Here is an 18,738-nt window from a genome sequence, read left to right on the forward strand (position 1 = left end):
GATGTGCCATCGCACCCCTCTCAAGTAGGAACAGCTCCATCAAAAGGCAGAGTTCATCAGGTGGACAAACAGCAAGAGGAGAGAACTTAGCCCTAAGGAAGCTGTTTTGCATAGGTAGCTACTAAACAGGAGTTCTGCATACTTGTTACTAGCAGAAAAGAGACGTTAAAAGAAAATAGGAACAAAAAGTCCCATGCTTAATGCATAGCAGGTTTTTTTGTTTGTTTGTTTTCTGGGTGAACGTGATTTAGCTTGACTGCTTTTGCTCTCTAGCTATCTGAAAAGTAACTGGCCAAATAATATTAGCTATGCATCAGCCAAGCTGCCACAAGGTTAAGCATGCAGGCCATGTGTGTTTCTGGGGTCGGGGGACAGACAGGCACATGCAAAAGCCTCTGTCTCACTTTCAAGAGCTCATTGAAACTAGAAAGCAGTCTTTACCGAAAAGAAAAAAAAAAAAAAAAAAAAAAAAGGAGGAGGAGGGAAAAAAAAAAAAAAAAAAAGACCCAACAAACCACCTTCCAGCTTTTGCTTTACCTGTGCAATTGAATACTACGTTTTGTTTTTCCCAGATGCTTTTTGAATTTTATCTTCAACCATTGTGGACAGAAACCCTTTGAGCAAGTAACTGGTTTCTTCTCCCTTATTCTTGCATGAATACAGACAACTGCTCCTCTCGCTGTTGATTTACCACCCATAGGAAGCTCTAGCTAGCAGGAGAAGTTAGGTCAGTGCCATAGAGAAAGAAAAAAAAGACTAAAGAAAATGAGGCAGTACGGTACCTGCAGATGCCTTCCCAGCAGAGTTTGTGAGACCAGGTAGCACTGAATTCATGCAGATAAATCAGTCAGCTTTGGTGCCTGTGGTGGCAGGGCTACCAGGGGGCTGAGGCAGGGGAGTGCACTGCACTCCAGAGGCTGTGTCAGCGCTCCACCTTCTCCCTGGGTCCTGTCGAACCTGGAGAGAGCCAAACCCTCTGAGTTTCAAGCTTCCTTCTGCTCCCAGTCAGGCAATCGGCAGGGAAAGAGGTCAGACAAATTCAGCAACGCTTCCATGATGCTGTGCCCAACCTGCTGGGCACGTCTGCACACAGATGCTCTCTCCTCCTCGAACCTCCAACAGTGTGACTGACAGGTGACACCAGTGTCCGTCGACCATTTGTGTGACCAGTGAGGGTTACTGGGAGGCCGGGGGAGCCACATTTTCCTCATGTGGACCTGGTCCTCTGAGCAGCCCCAGCCTTGCCGGGTGTTGAAAGCAGGCAGTAGCTGAACAGCCATTTTAATCTTGCATCGATTCTGGTACATGTGGTGCTTTTGGCTTGAGGCTGTTCCCGCATGACACCCTCAGAAGCCTGGCTGTAGTTTGAGACGGTAATTTAGATGCCTTTTTTTTTTGTTGTTGTTAAGGTTCAGAGATGGCGAAAGGAAATGTTAAAAAAAGCATTGTGTTAAGGAGACAGTCCTCCCAGCAGCTCCGGTGGAGTCTGCCCGTGGGTCAGTTCGGTCCAGTGTGTTATCTTGAAGCATCATGCCCTTGGCATCCAAAACTAAAACGGATTTTATGTCATAACACCCAAGCAGTTATGAGGACATACGAGACTCGTCTAGGTTACAACATTCTCTCATGTTTGAACATGATAGCGTGCAGTCAAGTTAAATGGCACAGTCCTGAGCCGAGTTGTGGGTGTGACTTCTGAAGGATGTGCCCAAATGCCATTAACATTGTCTCCCTTGTGCTGCTTTGAAGTCAGTCGAGTGGACAAAGGGCAACTCTCTCCTGCACTCCTATTTCTAGCTATTAGAAGCAAAAATTTTCATTGCATGTAGGAGCGCAAGTTTGATTTTTTTCAAAAGCACTGCAAATTTGAAGTGAGGTTAAAGGCCCAACATTTTTTATAAAAAGAAAATTTACAATTTGAGCTTTGAGTGCTCAGAAAAAGAAGCACGGGAGCAATACCTTTCAGCTAACTGAAGGGAACTAGATGACACTGTCTTCCTCAGGTTGCAAGTACAGAAAACCAAAAGGCAAAGCGGGTCAACTGTATACAGATATTCATGAGATTGTTTCCTGAGCCGTTTTGTCCCTCTCCCCTTTCCACTGTCTTTGTGACAAGAAATAGTTGTTTTCCTGGGGAAGCAGGTTTGTGAACGTGCTTCGGCAATACAGAGTTTTGCAAGCCATACCTGCTGCAGCTGAACAGTGTGACCAGATATATCTTGACTTCGAAGTTGCAGTTGAAATTCGATATTGGGGTGCACCAACACATTAAGGATGAGAAGGAAACAAATGTATTTAAGAAGTGTTGCTCTGACATTGGCATATACAGATCCATCTGAAACTACAAAAGGAGAGCTAGCTGAAGATGGGACACTTTTTTTGCACTGAGAGAAATGTATGCTACGGTGCAGTCTTTTACTTACTAGACCGCCACAAGACTGGGAGGCTGGGCGTGTAGATTGCTGTGCAGTATTAGGCAGAAGCAGGGCCTCTGGGATGGTGGGGACGGACACAGTGCTCGTGGGGCTAGATGGCAGCAGGGCAGGCGCCGAGCTGTGGGGTTGGGGCGTGGGGGAGAGCTGCCGGGCTCCCGGCCGTGGCCCCGCAGGGTCACGGGCGCTGCAAACGGCCGTGCTGGATCGTGCCCCAGCTGTTTTTTAGAAGTTCAGTCCTGTTTATGGGATCTCTGCTGGTATCCTTTAAAGGCGAACTTTAGAAGTGGTGTTGGCATTAAAATTTACGCAGACTTTCCTCTCCGATTTGCCTGCTGACAGTGTCTTCTTCCCCCTCCTGTTCAGGCACATGAAGATTCACGAGAAGGATCCGAACAGCACAGCGAGCACAACTCCCCCGTCGCCGCTGAAGCGCAGGCGGTTATCTTCGAAACGGAAGTTTAGTCACGATGCTGAGATGGACAGAGAGGAGAGGACACCTGCAAAAAAGGTTCTTTATGGCGCATGAAGCAAAAGATGTTCCTGGCTACCTCCTAAACTGTCAGCTGTTGAGCTCATGCAGTCAGCATAGAAATATTAAAATGTGGGCTTGTTACAGACCTGTATATATCTTAAGATGCCATGCTTTTCCTGTGCAGCCAACACTGTTGTCTGAGATTGAAAATGAGTTTCTAATTTCAGAGATTGAAATAATTCAATTTGTTTAATTCTTTATTGTTTAAATTTTTGGATTTGCATATGATTTATATTAGGTAATTGATGTTGGATGACAAGAGGATGAACTATTCTTTTGCTACTGCAGCTTTTCCCCTAGTTTTGTTTTCTCCCATTTAATTCATAGTAGTCTTGCAGGATAGTGTTTTGAACTTTTAAAAAAAACAGTGTTTACTTCAGAAGCAGCAACAGCTTAAGTCTGTTTTTGTCTTGATCCAGAAAAAAAAACCAAAACTGTAGTACATTTCCCTTTCACAGTAGTATAATCCTGCATTATTGGAGTTGCAAGAGCAACCAGAAAATATGTATTTGAAGGCTAGACATTTCCATTAGGGTTTTATTTGTGAAATATTTTAGTGCATTTCAGTCATTTGTACAAAATGTACGGTGGCTGCCAAACTTAACTCGACCCTTTCCACTTACTATCTCTAAATGGCAAACTAGTAGCAGTTTCATTTAGCTCAGTATCCCTTGTTATACGCATGCTTTTCTTCCTGTAATCAGAAGAGGGCTATAGAAAACATGCAGAAGTTTATTGCTTTTCCCTGGACCACTCGAGTTAGCAGTTGGCGGTATCTTCAGTGGCATAAATAATTTAGGCTGACAGCTCGCCTGGCTTTCTGAAGGGGGAGGAATGCTAGTTCAGTGGTATATAAACATACGGGTTTATAAGTTGTTCAAATTGCAGTTTCTCATTAGAACTGATGTATCCGTGACTTAGCTGCGTACTTTATCTCCTACTGAGCCTCCTTTTCTGTCATGCACCTTCTCACACACACGCAGGGGCTCTGTCACTTACCCTCTCTGTTGCTGAAATGAGTAATTTCTGGTCGCCTGCAGCAATGTTACGGATGAAGCCCGCTACTTTGTTTTTAAGAGAAGGAATTTGAATGGATTGCATGTTTAGTTTGTTGGTTAAGATTTGGTCTAGTGAAGTTTTTTCCCCTTTCTCTGAAGGTTGTCGAGGATGGTCACTCCGGTGAAGGGGATAAGAAGGCTGAGGAGGAAGTTTATCATTGTCCAGTGTGTTTCAAAGATTTTTTTTGCAAGTATGGGCTGGAGTCCCACATGGAGACACATCCAGATAATTCGCTGAGGTAAGAAATAGTCCCAAGAGTGTTTCTGGTCACCAGATGGCCTGAGGGAGCCTGCTGGGGAGGGGTACAGCCATTCAGCCCCCTGCACTGTTAACTGCCCCTCTTTGTGATTTTGAACAGGTTTTTAAATGTTTCTGCCTCATCTTGTGTCACCAGGGTGCTGTAGGGCTTAATTTTACTATTTTTTGCGAATACAGGAAACCTTGCCAGTTAATAGCTGGGAATGTTTTTAGAAGAAATTAAAGCACCCCTTCCTCCCCTCCAAACCCATCACTGTTTTTACATAAAACTGTAAAATGCCAACATAGCAAAATTTTAACAAGTTAGACTAAAGATGCTTAAAACATGAAGCAAAACTTGATAGAAGTATTCAGGTACCAACCTATGAGATTATTCCACTTGAGGAGTAGAAGGCAGCTGAATATAAAGGTTTTGTTGTCTGTTGTGGGAGTGAGTGAAGACAGATGAATTTCTGGTTCCAGACTTTCAATAAAATGTGTTATGCTTTTCTGCCTGTTGAGGTTAGGGAATGATTTGGATTTTGGCTTAAATCAGCTTCTCTTAACAAGGAAAAATTAGTTATTAATTATTTGGGAAGGTGCTTGGGTGTTGTGTTTTGGTTCAGGTAATTGCCCCTGGGACTCCTGATACTTTTTTATTTCCTGTTTTTTACCATAGAAAAATGTAGAAACAGGTACATGAAGATATAAAAGAGATATTCCAAGTCTAGTTTAAACAGGTAGGAAAGCTGCTATTTTAGAAATGGAGATTGTCCATTTGCAGAAGATTGTCATTGTTTTAAGCTTATTTTGGGACATTGGACTCTAGTGATCTTTTTGGAATGGTGCAGAATTCAGCATCTTGAAGTGTCAACACCCTCTCCTGAATAGTTTCTTAATAGAATGGGATGGCTCTGCTCCATGCCATTTTATTAAATGGAATTAATTGTATTAAATTTTCCATTTTTTTTTAATTAGAAAACCTTGGTAAATATGTGTAAAACCATTTTTAAAGGCATTTAAGTGCTGTAATTATTGGGGAAAGGACTTGGAAAGCTCTTTCTTAAACTTGGTCCAACAAATAGTAGTTAATTAAATGGAGTTTGCTGTTTCCGAAGTAAATGAAGTAAATTTTCATTAAAGAGCAAAACTGAAACAGTTGTTCTCTGGTAAGAGCTCTGCAACCCCCACAAAAGGGAGTCTGAGATAATTTTGCCATACAGTTTACACTTTAGAGAAAGCAGCTGTCATATTAGACTTCTCCTGGCATTAGCCTCATTTTGAAGCTTCTATGAAGATATGACCTCTTTGCAAAGTTATATGCCATGGACCTGAGTGGAGAGGTGGATTCTCTTGCTTTGAGTGCTGGATAAAAGATAACAGAATACCCTTCTAGCTTGACAGCTCTGCAGTCTGCTGCGGCGAGGAAGAAAGACACACTGGCTGGGCAGATGTGCTGTTCCTCTTCATGCAACTCTTTCTCTAGTATTAGGACGCTTGCTTTTGGATAATATTCTCCTGAAATGGATTTTGCTACCCTTGATTGTATTGAGCAACAAAGACTAAAACGTGTCCTTAAATCAAAACCATGATTGTCAAGCTCTGTGGGCATGAGTTAAGGGTGGTGCTGAGATGCTGGTCTTTATGGCCTTGTCTGGACGATGGTAAGGGGGGGGGTTGTCAAATATTTGCTTTAGCAATTTAAGACACGTCAGTGGAGATAGGACAGGACAAGGAAGCTGTGGTTCTCCCTGGTCAGCTAACATATTCAAATACAACTTGCCCTGCCTATCTGGTTTAAAACACACCTTTTGTCCTAGTCTAGACAAGTCAAATGACACTGTCTGCTTGGCCCAACCTAACAGAAAATCCTCTGGTAAGCAGAGCAGTCTGGGCTGCTGTTAAGGTGATGCTTTCATCCCAAAGGAAACAGGTTAAAATCCTTGCCAGGCAGGGGTTGTAACCGTCTGGTTTCCCAGGGTTCTGCAAGACTGTTTGTAGGATTCAACAAGATACACTGAATGTGCCATGCCATTCTCAGTCCTGAGTTCATGTGACTGAAATGATTCCTCTTGGTGAGGCTTAGGGGTGTTTTTCTGAGTGAGAGAGATGAAGAAAAGAGAATATTTTGCTAGAGTATCAGAGCAGGAGGCACGTGTGTATGGGTGTGCTTGTGGTAGGGGAGCAAACTGCAAAATGTTAGAAGGTGTTCATCAAGTCCTGGTGTTTTCTTATTGTAGAAGACGAGGAGGAAGAACGCTCCTTAAAGTTCAAACAAAAAAGCGTAGCAGCTGTGTTATGAGCAAAGGGCAGGGAGCAGAACACCCTCAGTCTCTTTTTATTGCCAATATTGTAAAAGTAGAGTCACTTCATCAGGACTTCTGTGATGCAGGTATGAGATTTTGTGCATCCCAGAGCCAGATGCTCTATGTCTGGCAGTCGGTTTGGACCTACGGCTTTAGGTAGCCCAGCACAGACTGTTTTGTCATGGCCAAAAATAAGTGATGCTCAATCTGCCTAGCCGTGCCTTTCTTTGTAAACCACAGGGCAAACATCCGACTCCTTTTTGTTCCCCCAGTAGTTAGTGTGAAAATGATCCAACCCAAATGATTCTGTGATTGCGGACATTGTCTCTGGACCGGTGCAGCAGCATGCATTGCCTTGACGGTGGTACCAGCCTCCCTTCAGGGGTGCATCCCCAGCAGCAGCAAAGTGCCGGGGTGGGCAGGAGCTTCTGCCTGGCTTCCTTGTGGTCCTTTAATCCTGCCATTGTAGTGCTGTTGTGTAAATACAGCCTCTTGCCCCCAGAGCTCTCTGTCCGTTCTAGCCCGGCTCTGCTAAGCAGCAGCAAAGGTAAGGCTGTCTGGCAGCCCTCGGATCAGTATGTGAGCAGCTAATTTACAGGGTGGGCCGTTACCCTTCCAGATACTGTCAAATGAACAACTTTAAATCACAGGGTTAGCTGTTCAAAGTCAGATGAAAAGACACCCGGCATTGTTTTGCCCAATACTGCTTTTTCATGTAAAGCCCCAAGCGGTGGGGGGGGGGGGGGGGGGGCACCTCATTGTTTACTTGCAGCAGAATAAACAATACTTAATCCACTGATTGTGTGAGAGGGGCTCCTGCTTGGGAGAGTATCTCTTGATTATGTAAAATCCTAAATCGTGCATCTTTGTCTCCTAATTACGGTAAGAACTGCCCTGCTCTTTGGAGCAATAATAGGGCCCTTTGTCCCGCTGACAATGGGCTGTGGCACTGCATCTCCTTCATGGCGTTACCCCCTCTGGTCAGTCTCTGTCCCTTTGAAGCCCTGGGACCTGCACCCTAATTAGTGACATGAGCTGGTCCCAGCAAGGTTGTCTGCAGTCCCGGTTAGCAGTGGGAGGTGGCCCAGGGGTGCTCTCTGACCTCCCTTGCCTCTCTACCTGGATTATTTAAAGACGACGTCTGTTTCCCTGCAGCTGGGGCCTCAGGACACTGTCTATTTTGGTGAGTTTGTATCTGAGTGTTGATATAATTAGCAGAGCGCTGAAATGCTGTGCAGCCAATAGGGAAAATGAGAAACCTCATGGAGCGGGGTAACTTCTCTGGAAACTTCTGTGGCAGAGGGTTGCTGTCAAACATGGTAATGTGCTTGTAAAGGTCGCCTGACAGGCAGCTCTGAGCAACATCAGCAGTGCAAGCAAAGGAGGCATGAGGATTTCCTGGGGAGAAACCTCTCGAGGCGCTATGTGAGGTTTCTCCTCTTTCCTTTGGCAAGTACGATGGAACAGACTTAAAGTAAAATGTGTGGCTTTTAAAAAAGTACATGCACTATCACATTCCTCTGTTGGTTTTCATCGTAACCAGAGCATACCCTTTATATTTCCTCTCCTTCTCCTCCAGGAGGCTTCTTACAGTACTTTGTACCAACAGCTAAACGTTTTTAAATTTTTCCTTCCTCACAGCAGCAAGGAGATATTTATGCTGCCTCTCATGCCTGTGTGTCTTCCTGAGGAGAGGAGGAGGGAGGTGGTGATGGTTTTGCAGTTACCTCCTTTCTTACAGACATGTTTCAACATCAGTTCTCAGCGAGGATAGTTGTGCAGTCTGAACATGGTAAAGGCCTGGATCTTAATGAGTGTTATGGGAACTTTCTGATCACATTTGGTTCAGTGTGGCATTTCCCTCAGTTACAGGATTTGTGTTTGCTGATTTTTTTATAGGAGACAAGAAATAAATAGACATAGCAGAGTGTGAAAGACACTGACTGCCTCAGTCACTGAGCTGACCTGGTGACCAGAACCAGTAGATGCCTGTTGCCATGAATGGATTCAGGGTAGATTAACTTTTTTGACCTTTTACAGAGCATGTCCAAACAGTGATATAATATATTAAGCTTTGAAACTTGCCAAATCCCAGGCATATTTTCACAAGGACAGCAAAAGCAGTTCTCTTGCCCCAGGGTAATGTGCTTCTGTAGAACTTCCAAACAAAGAAAACCAAAAGCCATTCACAGTCTACCTTGTTCTTCAAAACAGCCTACCCAAGTTTTGCTGAAACTTGTAAAGTCAAATTGGCTAGAGGTTGAACGCCACCATGGAAAGCCAACAAAAGTTGTTTTGAACAGTTCGATTGGTAACAAGCATAGTAACAGAAGAGCTCAGGTCCTGGAATGGAAAGTGTCAGGACACCCCGACCATTGGTGTCTGTTGTCAGCTGCCTCCAGTTTTGCCAGGGTAACCACTGTAAGCTCTTGTTTCTGAAAACACTCCCAGGTGGAAAATGCTACGGTTCTGGCTTGGTGTTACCTGGCTTCACTCAGAAGGAGTGGGCAACTTAAATGCGCTAGGAATGGTCTCCTGGACTCTGTGGGTAAATTGTTTCACAAGGTGTCATGTGCAGCTTGCGAGTCAGTCGGGCTGGTCACCCGGTTTCCCCCTTTTCCAGCACATGCCCGTTCTTCAGTGCATGGTGTCAGGTAGTGGGATGCTGCAAGGCACCTGGACCTACGTCCCAATCTTAAATCATTTTAGCCAATGCACATGAGCAGCCCCGTTCAAGTCAAGACAAAAGGAAGTGGGTTTTAAGTCAAAATGATTCCAGCTACCTAGAATATTACATGATTATTGCCCAGTTACTGTTCTTGAGGGCAGTTCTGTACATCGGCTTTGGGGAGATAAAATAGCCAAGAAAATAAATTAATGCAAATTTAGAGTGTACAGAGATTATTTCAATCATTAGCACCAGGAGAAAAGACTAGTACAAGACTAAGTTGCATACAGAGCAGCAATGTGACTGAGTAAAAGTACTTCGTACAGGATGTAAAAGAAAAAAAAAACACCAGAAAAAGCCCCTTAAGTTTCATTCCTGTTTTTGCCAATGCCCACTCAAGCAACTTCAGGAATTCACTTTCTATTTTTTCTCTCCTTATATAGTAGGGAATAATCCTGCTGACTTCGTTTTTGTGAAGCATGTAGCTTTCTACACGTGGTCAGCCTTTTGTGGGAAGAGCGTGTTAGGGACATTGCAAACTTACAAGAATGAATGTGTTGGAAAACTAAATGTTGTTTGCAATTTATATTACTTGCGAGACAAAACTACAGGTTCGTGGTGGGAAGTTTTCTCCTAGTAGTTGACACTAATGTTACTGGAAGCAACTTGAAGCATGAATGACGGGTAGTCTTCATGCAGCATTGTGAAATTTCATACTACTTTTCCATCTCTGTCACAACTGTTGGTGTGCACATAGATAAGCTCATTCCTTGTTAGCACTTCAAAATATGAAATGTTGTGCTTTTTTAATGCAGCTGGATAATTCTGAGGTGGTTGTATCCTACACGATCATTGAGTACAGAGAGAGAGATGGAGAGCACTCCAGCATAGACATGTTCATGGACCTCCTTGACCTTTGGTTTTGGCACACTGTACTTTGGCCCTGTTACTTCCCTTCTTAGTCATTGTTTGAGATTGTACTAGCAAGGATAGTTTAGGTAGGAACTGCTGCTAGAGTTACTGAGTACTAAGAGAGTCGATGCTACAAGACTAGTTATAGCCGAGGATGGAGGCGCACAAGGGTCAGTTGTGTGGCGTTGCTGATTCGGCAGACTCTCCTGCTCAGCTCTGCTCTGCAAGTTGCTCGCTCAGTGTCTTGATAGGAACTACGAACTGAATCCTGGTCTCTGTTGGCAGCATTTTCAGTACAGGAGCAATTCCATGAGCCAGCTGGTGACGGTGAAATGCAGCTCTGGTAAATGCTAGGACCAAAAATACGCTGTGGTACAATGCAACTCTTAGTGTTGATAAGGCAGAGGATATGCAAGCAAGCTGGTGAATGCATCCTTTTACTGAGCAAATGGAGAAGTAAAATCAGTGGGTTGAGCATCTGTCTGTGTATGCTGGCTTGCAAAAGCAAACCAGAACTGTGTTTTAAGTGCTTTCTGAAGTTTCTGTTCAGAAAAGTGAGATGGGAAACATCTGAGGAGCAGCGCGAGTCCAACGCTGGCCCAGAAGTGGTCACCTCACATCAGGGAGCTCATTGTGCGAGGAGACTGGGAATCCAGAGCAGCCGGGTAAAAGTATCAGATAGTGAATGGACACAGGGAGTGACACTCTCATGTGAAACTGTGTGGTGTGTCACATGGTGTTGAATATCTTAGCTCGGTTGCAAGAATAGAAAGTGGGTAAAATGCAAAGCGGACTGTAGAGGAAGGCTTCTTGTAAAAGGGAATACAGGAGGGAAAGAGGGCTGAGCTAAAATAGGTTATTAGCATGCCTGCCTGATCCTGATGACCGGGGTTTGTTTATATGCAGGCTCTCTCAACATGCTGGCTGCTGCTTATTGTGTTAGCAGTCATGTCTGCGTGCTGAGCATAGCTTACCTGCAAATGTAGATAAGGGCCAGGGTGTTCAGTCCAGATTCGGCTGCACCTATTTGCGAGCCCTGTTGTCATCAGTGGATGGTTATAGGATAGACAAGCGCCTGTAGGTATGTTTCTTCTTAGGTTACTTGTGAAAAATTGTGGGTTTTTTTAACATGGTAGACACAGGGTTTTTTTTTTTTAACTCTTGCCATTAATTTTAAAACTACACAAGTACTTGGCATCCATATTTGAAAGATGTCTTAGAAGGCAGGAATAGCTTTCCTTTTCTTACCTCGAAAGAATACCAGAAGGTCCACTTGAGTTTATGTGCACAAATAATGACTTTTATTCTGGATGCTGTGCAGCTTCCAGTTTTGGTAGCTGTAGAGGACTGCACTGGTCATGCTTTTTTTTTTGACCAGGTATGCTTGCCCTAGTTATTAAACTCTTCATTTTTATTTATGTTGATCTTCAGTTCAGCTCTTGCTCCATGATTCTGTCCAGCCAATTTCTTGACACTTCTGGTTTTTAAAACTTTGACCTTTATTAAGTAAAAAGGTCATTATGAGAAAATGAACTACTTTGTGCAAGTGTCTGCAGGCCATCTCCCATTTTCCCTTTATTTGTTCTTAGTTGCATGTTAATTCTGTTGAAGTAAATGGTAGAGTAAGCTACTGTTCCACTGGGGCAGAGGTATTTATATCTGGCACTGTTGAAGTGTTGCTGGTACATGCAATTCATTACAGTGTTGGGAAGAAGTGAAATCTTTTTTCCTGATCTTTCTTTGCTCACACACAAAGAAAGTTAAAAGATGGCCCAGGATGGCTCATGCCTTTTTATTAAACCTTATAGCAGTTAACTTCATTTGAGTTGGTCTGACTGTGGGAGTCATGGTACGCCGGTATGGACACTGGCTCCATGGCATGCCGACAAGTTTCTGAAGCACAACATCACCCCAGTTTATATCGGATCTGCCCTGGCTCCTACATGATACTTTTCTCGCCTGGACCACAGCGCGGCTGTAGGAATGCACATAGCATTGTGTGTCCCTCTATTAATAGAAGGGCTGGTGCAGTGGTTTCAGCCTTTGCTGCACCCAAGGGTGGCTTCTTTGAGGGAGAGGATTAAAAGGAGCGACGGGACACATTGGTAACAAAGTCGGACAGCCAGTGGGGAGGTGGGGGGGAGGAAAAGCTAAAAGAAAAGTCCCGCCTTTGCTGCGGAGGTGAAGCAGCATGCATTGAACTTCTGGTGAGCTGTGTCCATCCCCGTACGCACTGGGAAAGGGGAGGGAAGTCTCTCCAGCCCGTTGTGCCTGGCAGGGAGTTGGCTCCCAGTGCCACGGTGCTGCTTGCAGTTTCAGCACTGACCCATAGCACTGGGCAAGGTGGAGGTGGGAGAGCAGCCGGTGCTTCGGGGTCAGACACACGGTGATGCTGTGGGGGAGGGAGGCAGGAACAATCATCTCAGGACAGCGGGAGGACCCACAGAGATCCCCAGGAGGGAGGCAGGAGCAGCATTCAAAGCACTGCTGCTTTTCCATCACTCATCTGTAGCAAGTGGGAGAGATTAGTGCAGCTGTGGATGTTATTTCCCAGGGCCCTGGGTGTGGAGGCCAGGAAGGGTTTTTCATCCAAAAGGAGATGAGTATCTGGACCTGGGTGGGGTTGCACAGGAGCAGAAACCAATTTGCTCTCTCTCATTTCCCTCCCTTCGCCTTGCCCCAAAAGAAGTGAGAGAGAAGCGAAGGAATCCTTTCCTGAAGGGGAGTATGTCTGTAACGTGCTGGTTTTTCTTTCATAGATGGTGAAAGCCCTTATGTTTAAAACCATCCTTTCTCCTATCTCCCTCTCCTTGTTGGCCTCCTCTACAGCGCACGTTACCAGTGCGGAGGCTGGAAGCCTGCTCCCATCCCTGGTGTGGACATGAGTCAACGGCAGGGAATCGCCCATCTTTCTCTTCTGCCCAGTTAGATTATTTTTAGGTCAGCATAGGATTTTCGTTGCTCTTAAGGAGAGCCGCATTAATTCTGCAAATATTGTGAGACGGAAAGGAGAATAAGAAGGACAAAGGTAGAAATTTATCTACTGGCTGTATTAGGGATTTCAGTGGGAGGAGTTAGATGACTTAATAACATAACTGTGTATTAATGACTTCTGTCTCAGGATATGTTGAATTCTTGTTTTGTTTTCCTTGCTTCTGTTTGTGGCAGTTGCTAAAGAGCACAGACAGGAAAGGAACAAAATGGTACCAACCTTTTTATTTTAGATAAGGCCTAGAAATTAACACTGGTTTTATTTATTGACATCCACAACATGGGCAACATAGTGTTAGTGAGCTGCATGGGTGAAGTCTTCAGGTTTTGGTCTACTCTTTTGTGCTTTCAGAAGTGTAAGTAGAAGAATGCTAAGTGTCACTTTCCCACCACCAGTCTCAGGTAATGCAGAGCATAGTGTTTATTTAATTTCTTGGTAACAGAATGATGGATATAAATATTTGGCATTTGCATCTTGACTACTGAAATACAAAATTTAGAAGGATTGAATGTTTGACTGCATTACCCTTAATCAAAATCAAGACTGATTAATTTTGCTTAAAATTTGGCTCTGCATTTCCTTTCTAAAATGTCTTTCCTTTTCTTAAAGAAAAAAGCTATTTCCATTGCTGACAGATTGGAATTGGCTCAGTGTAGTGCAAAGCAACAGGCATCGCTTATGTAAACTTCTCTTGCATAGGTGCTGCTTGTCATAAGTATAGCAAATCCTGGCTTGCTTCTTGAACAAGCTGCACAAAGCATTGACTATTTCTTAAAGCCTGTTAAAATGCTTTTATATCCTAATTAGCATTACAGTTTTCAAGAATACTAACTAATTTTAGTAGAAAGCTTTCTAATGGTGTGTTTTTACACAGAGACCTTGTCTGCCTTTTAAAAAAAAATGCAAAAGGTGCACTGGTGTAGTAATAATTAAACAGGCTCGCCTGGTGTGATATGTGACCTGAGCACTAAGGTCAGCCTGGTCATTGCATTGTTGTCACATGGTTATATTTCAGTTCTGCTCTTGGGTTTTAGCAGTTCTGTTTTCTCACCCGCTTGCTTTGTACACCTCTGCCCGTGAGCCAGAGCCCTAGTATTACGTGTGCATTGTACAGGTATGAATGACTCCAAAACATAAAGGCAATTGAGAATGAAGCTTGTTTTAAAGCGGTCTTAGCTGCTAAAAGCAGTCTTTTTCCTTTTTACTTATAATTGAATCTCTGTGCTTGGAACTGAACAGCTTTCTTCTCTCTGCTCTGTAATCATATTTATAGAAAAATGGAAAACTGTGGCCAAGACTAGCAATCACATGATAACACAGCGGCTTTTATTTGCTACATCTGGAAACTTACCTTGCAAGTAGAGTGCTTTTATCTTCACTCAGGTGTTGAGCCATTGCTCTGCCTGTTCTGCTAACAACCTCAGAACCTGTTCCCATCTCTGTTCTCTGCAGCCATACCATCCGTGTTTGACTTGGCACTACACATGAGCAGACTTGTGAAATTGTAAGGGGGGGGGGGGGGGGGGTTGGTGTTTTGTTTTGTTTTTTTTAAAGTTCATCGTGAGCAAAGTACTACCATATGTTTCAGATGCTTTATTTGGTGTGCTGGACTTTTCAGACTTTCCACAATTATTTAACTTTATTTTTTTTAAAGCAATTTAACCAAGGTTTAAAAAAGTTCATATCACCTAGGATTCCTTTCTCTTATCCTTCTTAGACTGTGGTTTTGGATTTAAAAATACGCTGTAGCATTGACACTACCTAAAGATGGAAAATAGTACTGATGACAAAACAGGGAAATTAATTGTTAGGCTTCCTTAAAAAAAGTAATGCTTCCAGTTAATGCATTGTTAGGCATGGCAGCTAACTCCATTTTAAATTAACACAAGCCTTAGTCAATGCAGCATGATGCTTGCCTTAACTAGTTAGGTTTTGAAGCTTAGTACCTGTTAGTTTTTCTTGGAGGTGGTACACATCCCTATCTGCATCTGCATTGCTAATTGTATTCAAAGCTCAAGGCATGTCATTTGGGAGAAACTCTGGACTCCCTACTTGAGGCGAGGGAGGGGGCACTCAACGAAAACACGCACACACGAGAAAAACGTTGCGCGTACGCTTGGGCAAATGGGCCGTGTATTTTAAATAGCTTGCATCCGTAGCGAAGACTGACAAGCCCAAGTGAGGCCTGCGGAGCGTGAGAGACCTCCCAAGCCGGCGGCCGGCGGCACCCCTCAGCATCAGGAGCGGCTTTACAACGACCTCCCTCGTGCTTGGCGAGCGGCGCGGGCGCAAGGTGCCGGCGCGGGCGCTGGGGCTCGCCCGGGGTGCCTGCCCTGGAGAGGCTGCTCCACGCGTCTCTCGGGGAGGGCTCTTCTCGGGCTGTTTTTGTTCCAGCTCTCCGCGCTGCGGCCGCCTCTGCAGGTGTGCCTGGGCCGCGGAGGAAGGGAGGGCATCCACGGGTCCTCCTGCGCTCCAGCTCCTGTGCGATCCTGTAAACTGTGACACCAGGGGAAGGTGCTGAGCCAGGGCGCGGTGCGTTTGTATGCCTTGAAGTGCCTGCGTCTTGAGGTGCAGGCGTGATTTATCTGGATGTTTCTTTTTTCAGCCAGGAGCTTCTTTTTGACCGAATGGAAAAAGAGCTTAATCCTTTTCCCGACTTCTCTTTTTGCTCGCTGCTTCTTCACTCGCAGCAAGGAAAATAAAAGAGAAGACTAAGGAGGAAAGAGAAAAATACAGAGGGGGGTTTAATTCTATGCATTATAAAAGAGAGAAAGTACATATTCCTTTTCCAAGATATATTACTTTTGTTTTGGGGGAGGGGAGGCGGTTCCCTTTGCATGGAAAACACCGTTTTTAAATTGCAAATTTTTACTGTCCTGAGGCATAGTAGTTGATACAGGTGTACTGCGAAGGACTTTCACACGGGTCTCTGCTCTGAAAGATTTACTCTCAAGTGCAGCTTTTGATGGGAGCCCTAAATAAACCAGTGCTTAAAATCAGCGTGTCGCACAGCCAGTGGAGGTGAGGGAGTGTAAGATGGACGAAGCTCACCTCCCCGCTGTGTGTGGGGGCTGGCTGCTTGCCCAGGAGCGCTGGCTCCTGCTCAGCCCAAATCCTGAGGGTACCGTGGCAGGCGCCGGCTCTTCCAGTAGATCTGTGGTCCCATCAATGGTAACTGTGCCTGCCCTGTCGCTCATGAGGGGATACGGCTGCTGCATTGTGTTGCTGGTCCAGGGGAGGACAGGCACATTGGGGACCCCGGAGCTGGCTGAAGACGCCCTGAGGAGGGGGTCTGCATCCCTCTGCAGAACAGCTGGGCCCACAGACCGCCAGCGATGCTCCCGGTGGTGCAGGAGCATTGCTTGCAAGCCCTTGTTGTCTGTATGCTGACGTACCAGGAGGAGTGTGCCAGAAGCACTGCTTGCTTTCACGCGAAGCGTTTTCATCACCTCTAAAAAAGGATTTATTTCAGTAGTCTGCAAGTTCTTCAGGTGACTGCTCTAACTCTTTAATGCCCTCCTTCCCCCAGCGGTTTTAGTGGTTGTGTGTTTTTGTTTTTGCTGAAGATGAAAGCTTTGCATCACGGAATAGGTGCTGCCAAGTGAGCTGGAGGAGAGCCGTAGATCCTGATGCTGGAGGAGTGCTACGTGTTGGCATTCCCCCACCATCACCAGAGATTGTCGTCACATTTAGCAGACCTCTTTAAGTAAACGTTTGCTTTGTAAATGGCATTGGTTCGGTATTTAATGGGATGCAGGGACTATGTTGGCTATAATTATAAAGGTAGGATGCAAGTGAATTGGCAGAGGAGATAAAACAGATTAAACCTCCAGTGCATAATATTTATGTCCCAGCCTTCTGGGTACCGTGATAACAAAGGCCATGTTACATATACTTCACACTTGCTTCTTTCACCACTCATAGACTGTGAGTCCAGTTGCTTTGTGGGTGACTTGGTTATCTCTTCATTTTCAGGGAATAAAAAAGGTCTTTGGAAGTTTATGTAGTGGTAAAAAGAACAACAATGGGAGTTTGTTAGGGACAGGACAGGGAGGGGGTGGTTTCAGGATTTTGTCAGAAGTCATTTCTAATTGCAGGATGTTTTTTTAATGAGTAGGCACATGTCCTTTTCCTTGATGCGGAGGGCGAAGACAGTATGGGGAGAACTAAGGCAAGGGAAGACATGTGTAAAACTCCTAGTGCATATAATATTCTCACTGACAAAATCTGACTGCTTCACGTTCACTGGTGTTTGCTTCTGTGAAACCCATGCTTTGGTTGCGAGCTGGAGCTGTAACCACAAGGAACCATGTTGAGTGAAACTCTATGTCACTTGCTGAACGCAGAGTGGACGTGACCTGTCATGCTTCAGAGCTCAAATACCAGATATTTAAAAGGCAATGGGCTTGTTTGTTGACATGTTGGCCAAATGTTGCTGCGTAGTCCTTACTGCTTGCAGCGTAGCTGCATTTCCAATACCTTTGATTGTTTAATGCAAGTCTGCCTTACGTGAGAAACTTTTGTTTAGCTGAATTTGAGATTTGAGAACTTAAGAAAAACAAGAAATCATAGCAATAAAGTGTGGGTAGGAAAAGACGTTGTTTCTGCATTTTTCTTTGGGGCACACTGGCTGTGAAGGGGGTGTATGAGTGTCAGGAATGTTGACCCTGTTTCAGGTCTCCCTGCTCTGACCCTCCTCCCCTTCAAGGAGCACTAGTTTTCCTTTTAAAACAGTATATTTCTCATAACAGCTTTGAGAAAAATCAGTGAAAGTTTATGGAAAGGCAGCACGGAGGAAATTCATACATGGGTATTTGAGTGGTGTGCAGTAGTAAGTTTTAAGCAGTAGTTAAAAAAGGTGCTATTTATACATTTGCAGCTGCTTGCTACTTAGGTTTGACTTAGCCTCTCCTTGTCACTGTTTTTTTTTTTTTTTTTAAATTTCTTTTATTTTAATAGTACTTATTAATAAAAATGAAATCATGTAAAGCCATTGAAATATTTTATGTTGGACAATGGGAAGGTTGTCAGAAGGCTGTGGTCTCAGCTGCCACTTTGCCGTCTGCCCATGTGGGACGCTCAGTTCTCATTTGCTATGTTCTTTAAACTTCCAGTGAACTTAACAGCCAGAAACTGGTAGAAAGTGACTGTGATTGAAATGGCCTTTCTGTGGTGATAGGTTTTTGACGTGCTGTGGCTTTGTTTTGCATTTAGCACGTTCTTAGTATCATGGGGTGAGAGGAAGGAGGCTGTCCTAATGCAAGAAGAATGCTAGTTCTTAAGCTTACAGCAGTGAGTAAGTCATTTCTATTTTATTCCTTTCCTTTCCAGGTGTGACATCTGTTGTATTACCTTTCGTACTCATCGAGGCTTACTGCGCCATAATGCAGTTATCCACAAGCAGCTTCCCAGAGATCCCATGGGAAAGCCTTTCATTCAGAACAACCCTTCGATTCCGGCAGGCTTCCACGACTTGGGATTCACGGACTTCTCCTGTAGGAAGTTCCCCCGCATTTCTCAGGTACTCTCTGTTCTTCATAGCTTAAGGTACCAGCTGATACAGTCCATGTCTTCTGAATTCATTGACAGACTTGTCC

At 44.5% G+C, this 18,738-nt stretch overlaps 1 protein-coding gene across 9 annotated transcripts in view; it reads left to right on the top strand.

Moving 5' to 3' along the window:
- RREB1 (ras responsive element binding protein 1) overlaps positions 1-18,738 on the top strand; it is a 124,289-nt gene that overhangs the window by 81,677 nt on the left and 23,874 nt on the right. For 6 of the 9 annotated variants that reach the window (XM_041118327.1, XM_030041860.2, XM_030041858.2 and 3 more), the window contains 3 exons: positions 2,799-2,943; positions 4,125-4,264; positions 18,473-18,662. In XM_041118327.1, coding sequence (XP_040974261.1) covers positions 2,799-2,943; positions 4,125-4,264; positions 18,473-18,662 — 475 coding nt within the window. Of the gene's footprint in view, positions 1-498; positions 1,135-1,415; positions 2,451-2,798; positions 2,944-4,124; positions 4,265-18,472; positions 18,663-18,738 lie in introns of those variants that run through there. The other 3 variants (XM_030041864.2, XM_041118328.1, XM_041118329.1) reach the window with 3 other exon arrangements.

Source organism: Aquila chrysaetos, chromosome 18 (assembly GCF_900496995.4).
Source record: "Aquila chrysaetos chrysaetos chromosome 18, bAquChr1.4, whole genome shotgun sequence".
In the NCBI taxonomy this organism is placed as follows: domain Eukaryota; kingdom Metazoa; phylum Chordata; class Aves; order Accipitriformes; family Accipitridae; genus Aquila; species Aquila chrysaetos.